This window comes from Odocoileus virginianus, chromosome 17, assembly GCF_023699985.2.
Source record: "Odocoileus virginianus isolate 20LAN1187 ecotype Illinois chromosome 17, Ovbor_1.2, whole genome shotgun sequence".
Classification (NCBI taxonomy): Eukaryota; Metazoa; Chordata; class Mammalia; order Artiodactyla; family Cervidae; genus Odocoileus; species Odocoileus virginianus.
This window is the reverse complement of record NC_069690.1, coordinates 20,850,419-20,861,056: the sequence shown is the minus strand read 5'-3', so window position 1 is coordinate 20,861,056 and position 10,638 is coordinate 20,850,419. Positions and strand designations below refer to the sequence as shown.

The window sequence follows — 10,638 nt, the reverse complement described above, 5'->3', positions numbered from 1 at the left end:
TGTCACTGGCCGCCGCCGGCGCGTTTTCGTGACGCAGCCCACGGGGCGGGGGAAGATGGCGGCGCTGATGAAGCGCGTGGGATGGGCTACGCGACCGTTGCTGCCGGTGGTGCAGGCTTGGGACTTCGATGCGCGGCGCTGGGTCCGGGCACTGCGGCGGAGCCCTGTGAAAGTGCTGTTTCCATCTGGTGAGGTTGTGAAGCGGAAGCTCGATCCCGGGAAACAGCCTCGGAAGGCGGCGACAGAGGCCAGTCCCCGGGAGCAGCGACAGAAGCAGCAGATTCAGGGGCCAGCATCTCAGACGCTCAGCACCTGGGAAGAGTCGGGGCTTCGCTATGATAAGGCTTTCCCTGGAGACAAAAGGCTGAGGTGATGTGTTCCCGAGGCTTGTCGAGTTTTCTCGTTTCTCCTCCCTCCTCAAAGCGAGACCTTGACCTCTTTCTTGCGTTGGAGGACTTCGTGCAGCTCGCCTCGCTGGTTTTTATTATGCATAGAGGGCAGAATAAGTGTCTTTCTAACAGTTCGTTTGTTTTTTTCCCTGCGAAGCTCTTCATGTCTGCTCGAGCTCGATGTGTCTCCGTAATGAAGATGTTGGTAATTAACGCATCTTTTTGTTTGCACCCACAGCAGTGTGATGACCATAGTTAAGTCCAGGCCATTTCGAGAAAAGCAGGGGAAGATCCTTCTGGAAGGTCGTAGGCTGATTGCAGACGCTCTCAAGGCTGGTGCTGTGCCGAAAGTTTTCTTCTTTAGCCGTCTGGAATACATAAAGGAGCTGCCCATTGAAAAGCTGAAAGGTGTTAGCCTCATTAAGGTGAAATTTGAGGATATCAAGGATTGGTCCGACCTGGTAACACCACAGGGAATAATGGGTCAGTGGTTATTCAGTGAGTCTGTAGAAGGGGAGACTTGGGATTATTTGTTCATACTTGTCTCAGGGCAACAAATTTAGATAAATTCAAAATATTACTGCACCTAACCTTTTCTTACAGCACAGTTTCCGAATCTGTGAATCTTGTATTTTAAGTAGAAACTGAAGCCAGTTTTCTGTCATCATTTGTATTGTGAGTTTTTATAGTCTGTAGGGAATAATCACTTCTCCTCACCCTTATATTTTGGGGGTCACTTCAACCTTTAATGTCCAGTTAAAACTTAAGAAAATGTTGGGAATTCTCTGGCAGTCCAGTGGTTAGGACTTGGTGCTTTCACTGCCTGTGGGCCCAGGTTCATTCCCTGGTGGGAGAACTAAGATCCTGAAAGCCACTTAAGTGTGACCAAAAAAAAAAAAAAAAAAAACTAGATTACAGAATAATTACATAGAGTGTGATTTTACTACAAAAGAAAAAGCACTTATATATGGGTAGATGGGCATATATGTAGGGAAGTGCATGGAAGAAGTTCTAAAAGTGTACATTCCACTATTGAAAGCACTTATGAGGGAGTTGGGGGGGGGGCATACTGAATTTTTACAACCAGAATGTTTACATGTAATATGTAATTACAAATACACCAAGACTGATGAATAACCAAAACGTTAAATTACTCCCCATACCCACATCAGACAAATGAACCACCTTTCTTGTTTCCTCAGGGATTTTTGCCAAACCTGACCATGTTAAGATGACATACCCCGAGACTCAGCTTCGCCACACACTGCCTATATCGTTGATTTGTGACAATCTCCGTGACCCTGGGAACCTAGGGACAATTCTGCGATCTGCTGCTGGGGCAGGCTGCAGCAAAGTGTTACTCACCAAAGGTAAGATCGCCTGTTACTGGGTGAATTAGGTGGCTGTTTGTAAGTGAGCTGGCTCCGGGGGCAGATGTGTATGGATTTGGTTCTTGGATCTGTCCCTTGGTAGCTCTGTGTAAGTGAGCAGCATTGTGAGCATCCGTTCCCTTATCTGTAAAGCAGGCGTAACAGATCTACCTGGTAGGGTTGTTCTGAGGATTAAGTGAGATGAATGTCAAGTACTCAGCACCACGCCTGGCACGCTCATTCTTGTTGATTATCTTTAAAATTATTTTGACACCTGCTAGGTTTTTAAAAGAACTTAAAATTAATTAGGGAAGAAATAGATGCCGGTTTTAACACTTGGTTCTGTCCTTTCATCATAAGGAGAAATTTGTAGCCTTGGTTCCAAACAGCCTTGCCTGACAGTTGGGACATGCCTAACAGACCTATTGCAACCTGGAAGGAGGAGGAGGGAGAGGATTGTCCATCAGAAACAGTGAAGCTGCCATTCGGTGTAAACAGAAGTGGTCCCATTACTAAGACTCACCTATATTGCTCTTCCCAGCTCTTTCCCCCCATCACCCCTCCCTGGGGTGCATCTCTCTGCCAGCATGAAAGTGAGACTTGGAGTCCCTACATTCATACCCCGCTCACCTGCCTCACTGTTGAGATCTCTGAGAGCAAGTGTGAAATTTGGGGAAATGGATGTGTATCACCCAGGCAGGCAGTTGCCACGTTGTTGCTGGTGGCTGGTATGGGAGAGGTAGAGAAAGGCGGGGAACACCTGATGTGATGCCCAACATAGAGGACTTGAGGATGAGGAGGAATCTCAGCTTGTCCCTTAATCCTAACTGGGTGGAGAAGTCAGAATAGAAGGCACCTCTTCTGCCCCGACTGCCAGCCTCTTGGCACACAGCCCACCTCCCAGCCCATTTCCCACGGTGCTCAGGAGAGCCTGTGGTTGGGGACCCACGTAGACGGTGTTACCTTCTCCACGTCCTTTTTTCCTTTTTGAACTTGGTTTGCCTACTTAACCTTTCCTGAAGTTTGACAGGTTAACTTTTAAGATAACTTATAATGAGGAGATGTGTGCTAACAAGTTAGGGAGGGTAGTAGATATGCGGTGCCCCAGTCCTACTGTCTCCTGGCCTGTGGCACTGGAAAGGGCTATGTGTCTGCTGATGCATGGAGGCAGTTGTGTTTAGCACGACTGCAAAGACAGGGTGTGTGCAGGATAGGGCTCTGGCCTTGGTTTTTCCCAGGATTGCTGTAATTTCCCCATTAGTAGTGTCTTTCTTGCTCCAGTTCAGATTCAACATTGAAGCCAAATGGACCTTTCTAAAATATAAACCAGATTCTGTTCCTACTTTGCTTAAAATGCTTTGGTGACATGTTGTCTTCTGGGTGAAACCCTAAACCCCTCGGCTGGGCACACCAGCCTCCTTTAAACTGGTCCTTTCCTGCCTCCTGGCTCATCTCCCACCTCATCCCCATTAATTGACTCAGTTATCATACTTGCAGTGTTTGGACTAATTGCTGCTTCTCTAACTCTCCTCTGCTCTGGTCCTTCCCTGACAAGATGCTCCTGTCCTTCACGATCCAGGTCAGCATCGTGTTCTCCAGGTGGTTTTTCCCTGATCGCCGTGCTGCACACAGTGGTTTTCTATTACCCTGTTCATGCTTTTTTAACTTTAGTTGTTACTGATAATACAGTCACCTGCTGAAATGTCGTCCCAACACCATTGCCCACTCTTATTACAAGCTCCTTGAGGTTGGGGATTTTAAGGCTCTCCCATCTCCTGTCCAAATGTCTGGCATGTGTGTGGGAGGTTTGTTTTTTTTTGGTCATGCCGCATGGTTTGCCAGATCTTAGTTTCCGGATGAGGGATCCAACCCATGCTCCTTTGTAGTGGAAGTATGAAGTCCTAACCACTAGACTGCCAGGGAATTCTGTGTGGTGAATGTTGAAGGAATGAATAAAATCTGTTTTCAGCTGGACGCTGCTACAGCTGGGGAGGTAGAGGTCCCAGCCACCAAGGCCATGATAGGACATTTTTGCTTTATCCTGATCCAGAATTAATCTGACTTCCTTCAGAGTCCCCTGTCTGGGCAGGTTCGTAATCTTAATCGGATCCTCTTTCATTTGCTAGGCTGCGTGGACGCCTGGGAGCCCAAAGTGCTGCGGGCGGGTATGGGCGCACACTTCCAGGTGCCCATTATTAACAACCTGGACTGGGAGGCGGTGCCCGACCACCTGCCTGCTGACGCCCGCGTCTACGTGGCCGACAACTGTGGCCTTCACACGCAGGCCCAGGCGTCTAACAAGGCCAGTGACTACGGCTGGGTACGTGACCAGCGCCCGCTGAAGTTTCATGAGTATGAGGAAGAGGAGGATGATCTAGAGAGTGGAGAGAGTCAAGACTGGCTCCCTAAACTTGAGGTCCAGAGTTACGACTCAGACTGGACAGAGGCACCGGCGGCCGTGGTGATAGGTGGGGAGACCCACGGCGTGAGCCTGGAGTCCTTGCAGTTGGCCGAGAGCACAGGGGGCGGGAGGCTGCTGATCCCCGTCGTGCCCGGTGTGGACAGCCTGAATTCAGCCATGGCCGCAAGCATCCTGCTCTTTGAAGGCAAAAGACAGCTGCGGGAGAGGGTGGAACACTTGAGCAGGGACAGGCATTAACACTGAGAGGACAGCGTGTGGAAGCCATCCTCAGCTTGACGTTGTCTCTGTGGTTATTGGAAAAATAAGAACTTCCACGACTTTCTGCTCAGCCTCAAAAATAAGGTCAAAATTCCTCCTGAGGTCTCCCATCTTCCCACTGGTTTTTATATATGTGTGTGGGTGCGTAAGAGACAGCAGAAGTAAGTGCTCCTCATGGCTCTTAGGTTTTAAAAATTGCCCACCAAAGAACATCTTTGTGCCCAGAAAGTTGCTAAAGGCATCATCTTGGGCAGGAGGACTCCTCCCTCCACAACTGCAGGTGTTTGCAGTCAGGGAGGGCTGTTAGAGTGACCAGGCATGGTCACTTACTCTGATCATTGGTCAATGGAGAGTGAGCCCCTGTGAAGTGCGGACCAGAAGATTATGTTAAAATGCTTTATTTATTTCAGTGTGGTCAGTGGGTCTCAACACCCATCTTTTCATCTTTGGCCTAGTGGTGAGGACATTGCTGAGAGATTAATGACCCAGGAAGCTAAGGGTACAGGTGATGGCATTCAGGAGTATTAACAGTGGTTCTTCTGGCTCAGCTGTGTTAATCTCTTTGATTACTCATTCAGGCCATGACTTAGACACTGTTTATGTATGACAGTTTTTTCCCCCCATTTCTAGTGAAACAGCTGAATTCATCAGTTGGTATTATACCTTCTTAGCATCTCTGCAGCTATCTTTTTGAAGACTCTTGGTTCAGAAAAGGAAAAAACAGTTTTTAAATCTTCAGCTTAACCCTGCATCTCTCAACAAAGCCATCCTCTTTGTAAGAGCTTCCTGCCGTTAGTCCTGCTTTGTGTAACCCTTTTGGTTAAATGGAATGACTTGTTTACGTTAACCCCTCGTCCAGTATAAACAGAACACCAGTGTTCTTGGTGCTGTGTGAACAGAGGCTCCTGCACGGGAGAGGGGCGGAAGTTCTGGGGATGAACGCTCGGGGCTCTTGAGCCCACAGCTCGGCAGCAAGACCCTGCTGTTCTCTTAAGCCAGGGCAGGCTGAATCCTTACTGAGCGCCAGTGGGATGTAGCCAGGGACATGAGGGCAGGGGCAGGTGGCGATCACTGTAAGTCACTGTGGGAAGCAGGGGGTGGGACTAGAGTATGGGACCGACTTTTAAGCAGTGTTTTTGCAGCCACAGAGAATATGTTTGAAGACTGAGATGCTAGCAGTGTAGTGTGAGCACCTCCCTTCCATATGGTGGCTTCTGCCTTTATTGGGGTTCCTTGGGAACCCCTCAGCTGCTCGTCACGGGGAGGTCCAATGAGTTACAGCATGCCCCAGAGAAACTGGGGACCTCTCCCAACCCCTTCACCTCACCCAGGTCCCTGGTAAAGCCAAAAGGTCATGCATGGCTGTGCCTTATGTGGCCTCAGTGGGACTGCTTTGTTATGTTAGGGAGGAGTGGGTTTTGCGGGAAAAATCTCTTCGGTTGGCTGTGCTATCTCAGGCTGACAGGCTGGAAGCTGCTCTGGTCTGGACCTGCCCGGGGCCCCACATAAATGTTGGGCGACGGTGGCCCCTGGAATGTTCTTGAGAGCGTCTATCCCGTCAGCCTTTAGAAACTAGAAGAGCCCACAGCCTTTGTACTGTGCTGAGCCCACAAAGGCTGCATGTGGCCTCTGCCAGCTTCACAGCCATAATGTCTGCAAGTGAAATGGTGGTGGTGGGGGGCAACCCAGAGAACAATACCACTCTACTGACGTCTCCCAGCACCCTGGAAAAGTGCTAAAGAAACATACATCACTGAAATGAGGCTCCTCTTATTTTTATCCCTGGGTTTTTGTCCCTGCTGATTTTTGTTGCAAAATAAAAACCAATGAAAGAACAACACACCCTAGATCTTGTCTTTGTTCAGAAAAACAGCACTGCAAAAGGGCATACCTGGCAAGTCATTCTATGCTGGTTTTATCACCCTGGGTGTAAGAAGGAAAAATCTGCGTCCCCTGCACTTTATGATCAAAGACTTGTATACCATGCCTTGTGAGTTCTTTATATATTTCTGGGCATAATTTAGCAGAGGGAAGGGGCAGTCTTTCCTTTTAAATGATCATGGGGGAGCAAGTGGTGGTGAAGTTTTTTACCTACTGATGGAAATTAGCTATCTTGACTCCTCCGTTTTTTACCAATATTTATGTCACCATTTCCCCAGGAAACAGGGATGAAAACTGAACAGCACATTGCTCGGCTGAAAGAAGCCTTCAGAGCTTCAGAAGGTTGGCCAAGCTGCCCCTTGCCTTTGTGCTGCACGTAGCTGTAGTGGTGGGATCTGCCACAAGGGGGCAATCACACCTCAAAACGACTCCCAACGCTGAAGGGAGGGGTGGGGATTTCGCCTCGCTGCAAGTTGTTGCGATCAGGAGATTGGAGTCAAGTCTCCCTCCACCACCCTGGGCCTGTGGCAAGCTCAGAGTTGCTGCAGTGGGAGATCCATCCACACTGTCATTCATTCTCGGCAAAAATCTTAAAGTACAGAAAGTTGGACCAAAAACTAAGGAGGAAATGTACAGAAACAGGAAGCAGCTGCTACAGAAAAAAACTAGCACATCTTTTTCCTTTGAATGGAGCCTCTGGGAAAGCAGCTCTCAGCAAATGCTGATGTCCCCAGGTGCCTGGAACATCCATTGGGAACCCACCGCCTCGCCCTCTAGGAGTTTCAAGATGGGAGGCATTACCCCTCCCCAGCCTCGGTTGCTATCGCACCTTAGAATTTCAGTCATTCACAGACAAACCTATGGATACCAAAGCGGGAAGGGCTGATGGGATGAATTGGTAGGTGGACAAACATATATAAGAGCCTACTGTATAGCATAGGGAACTCTGTTCAGCACTCTGGTGACCTAAATGAGAAGGAAGTCCAAGGAACGGGATATGCATACGTATGGCTGATGCATTTTGCTGTACCAGAAACAGCAGTGTTAAGCAATTACATGCCAATTAAGGGAAAAAAGTCATTAAGGCCAAGAGGATAAGCCAACCTTGGGGAACTGGTTTCTACCAGTTTCACCTGGGACCTCCTAGCATGTTCCCCAGGGTTATTAACAACACCAGATGTCACCACAAGCTGAGCTGCCTTTAGCTCCACTTTTTTTTGTTACATCACTCGAAGACCCCAGAAACAGCACCACAATCCTCGCTGGTACTGAAAACCATCTGCTGTACTGTGGACCCCTCTTGGCCAAGCAGCCTCTACCCTCTGTGGGAGCTGACCTGGCTGGCTCACCTGGAAATGTGTTTTAAAGAAAACACTCATGTAAACACCTTTTAACTCCAAGATCTTACTTTACATCAATGAACATGCAAAGGAAATAATGCTAGAAGCCAGATGAACAGACAAGCTGATGTGCTGCTGTGGGTGACTTGACAGTCCCTGACCCAGGGTCCCCAGTTACCTTGGAGCCGCTGCAAGCACTGAAAGCCTCAGGAAGCCAGGACGCTGCCCAAAGCACGTGTACCAAAAATCTGCACATAGCAATGGTGTCAGTTCTGTCCTAGCCACATTTGTAGGGAAGAGCAACTTTTTTCAACTGAGGCCTTGAGGTTGCAGAGGTGCTAGAGCTAGTCACTCAGCTGTGACCCCATGGACTGTAGCCCACCAGGCTCCTCTGTCCATGGGATTCTCCAGGCAAGAATACTGGAGTGGGTTGCCATGTCCTTCTCCAGGGGATCTTCCTGACCCAGGGATCAAACCTCAGTCTCCAGCATTTCAGGCAGATTCTTTACGGTTTGAACCACAGAGGTGGAGCGGACCATCCCCACAGCTGCTGCTGCCTCAGAATGCAAGGAGAGAATACAGGTTGAGGAGATGAGGCTGCAGCAGGGTCTGGCCTCCCAGCCTTGCTTGCCCCTCTGTGACTGCAGGCCTGGAGAGTGGTTTGGCTAGCTGGGGAGTTCATATCCTCTGATGTCAAAGGCGATCTGGTTTGGGGGCCTGGGTCCTAACCATGCCTCCTCCTGTATCCCACTTCTAGCCCCGTGTGGTTGGCTTAGTTGTGTGAGGCAACTAAGGAATCAGACGTGAGGCTGGCTGCACACTGGCCTGAGGGACAGAGGCTTTCAGAAGGAGGCACGTGATTGCATGGAAACCCAACAGCCCCTCAGAACCATCCTACCTAAATCTAGTCACACATTTCCTGACTTGGGAAAGTATTCCAGAAGGCCCAGGGGGTGGGACACAGGCTGAACAATGAAGCATAATGACCTCTCTTCATGCTTTCACACTAAAGGTATATCTAGAACATCCTGATGTCAGACTTCCTCCAGTAGGAGAAATCCCAGCCATAGAGTAGACTCCATATCATACTTCCCTACGTCTGAGCCTACTGTTTCCTGGAAAACATTCCCTCCTCACACATGCACTACTTACTAATAATGAATAACCAATAATGAAGCTAAAAAACAATAGCCATCTGTCTGCAGAGAACTTCCCCTTGAGCAGCCTGCTTGGAGGGAAGCAGTGGGCGCTCAACAGGGGTTGCTGTTGAGCAACGAGGGACTTAGGTTTAGGGCTCACTGGACACAGCTGCTTCAGGGTGAATGGAAGATCCTGAGCTCCAGCCCATCCTCGGTCCACACAGCAGCATCTGGAGAGAAGCTGCAGGGGCACTGCCACAACCCACATCCCTCACTTCTGTCCTGCTGAGGTCCTGGTCCTGGCAGGCAAGCAGGGGCCTGCCCAGGGAGGGGTGGGGGTTCACAGTGAAACAGAATGCGGTCACCCTGGAGGGGCTGGACCAGGAACTCACTTGGGCCCCTCCCAGAGCTGCCATTCCAAGGCCTCTCCAGGTGGACACGCCTGTGCATGTGGGTAGCTTTCTCCCTCCGGTGACCTTACCAGGTCCAGCATGCTCTACTATGTCTCTATCGCTGCAGAATTCCCTTTGCTGCCCTGCAACAAGGCACCAGGAGGAGACAACAGCTTTTTAGTGTCTTTAATTAGGCAACAGGAAAAAACACAGTCTGGCTGAAGATTACCACTTGAAGCTTGGCTGATGCCAAAAACAGCAGAACAGACTCCCTGTGCTCGGATAAGTGGGAGGCACTGATTCCGAGGACACACTTGAGGCTAGGGGAGGCAAGCAGCCCCCCTTACCCTGCTCCTGGAAGAGAAGGTGGTTCTCAGTCACCCTCCGGCTTTTACAGCTACCTGCTATACATACCTGGACTCCCCTGGTGGCTCAGATGGTAAAGGATCCGCCTGCAATGCAGGAGACTCGGGTTCGATTCCCTGGGCGGGGAAGATTCTCCTGGAGAAGAGAATGGCTACCCACTTCAGTATTCTTGCCTGGAGGATTCCATGGACAGAGGAGCCTGGTGGGCCATGGTCCATTGGGTCGCAAAGAATTGGACGTGACTGAAGTACCTGGGCATGCATGCCAGTATTCTCGCCTGGAGAATTCCATGGACAGAGGAGTCTGGTGGACTACAGTCCATGGGGTGAGTCCACCACGACTGAGTGACTAACACATACATACATACCTATCCCCCAAACATACCTTTCTTTTTTTCTTAAAGAGATCTTTACTGTTGAAGTTAAAAAAAAAAGGGGCGGGGGGGTAGAATCAGATCTGGAAGTCATTGTGGTGACCACAGACTTGTAACCCCAGGGTGGCATTTTTACAGCCACCATCCTGTCCCAAGCTGCAGGGCCCGGTTTCCTTTGCTGCTGGCGGAAGCCCTTGAATATGTCACAGCTGGTGTTTTAACCTGCTTCTAATTAGCGACCAGAATTTTAAGGTATTTTGGAGCTATTTAGTAGAAATTAAGAAGCCACCCACTTCGTCTGCATCAATACCCTTTAAGATCTCTAGCATCTTGCACTATAGAGATTTTTCACTGGCGAAGTGACTCTCCCCTGGCATTTTCCCTTAAAGCTGCCACTGTATAAACCAGAAGTACCTTTTTAGTAAACCTTCCCACTGATCTTAACCGCCATACCCCCTTCAAGAGGGGAATTCTGGTGTTGTGGGTCCAGTTGACATTAGTGGCAAGTACAGTTGGCCCTGAATGGGCATAGAAGGATCATAGATGACCTCATTTTTCTGCTGCAATGACTTATGAGGACTCCTCACTGGATTTTGTTCCTTCTGCCTCAGAAAATAAGTAGCTGCTGAGAGACCACCTTTCCTCCAAGGCCATCATGGTACAGGGCAGAGACAGAAATCCCAACTATCCTCCAAGTGAGTTTGACTT

The 10,638-nt window shown here is 49.4% G+C and overlaps 1 protein-coding gene across 3 annotated transcripts; it reads left to right on the top strand.

Moving 5' to 3' along the window:
• Positions 1-18: 18 nt before the first annotated feature.
• MRM3 (mitochondrial rRNA methyltransferase 3) lies at positions 19-6,277 on the top strand. 3 transcript variants are annotated; one of them, XM_020915425.2, is made up of 4 exons: positions 19-369; positions 628-872; positions 1,592-1,759; positions 3,886-6,277. In XM_020915425.2, the coding sequence occupies exons 1-4, from the start codon at positions 56-58 to the stop codon at positions 4,416-4,418; spliced, it is 1,260 nt and encodes a 419-aa protein (XP_020771084.2). In that variant the 5' UTR covers positions 19-55; the 3' UTR covers positions 4,419-6,277. The 3 variants fall into 3 exon arrangements, with proteins under 3 accessions (XP_020771084.2, XP_070334919.1, XP_020771085.2); XM_070478818.1 differs by lacking the exons at positions 19-369; positions 628-872 and adding an exon at positions 381-594; XM_020915426.2 differs by lacking the exon at positions 19-369 and having other exon boundaries at positions 726-814.
• The last annotated feature ends 4,361 nt before the right edge of the window (positions 6,278-10,638 follow it).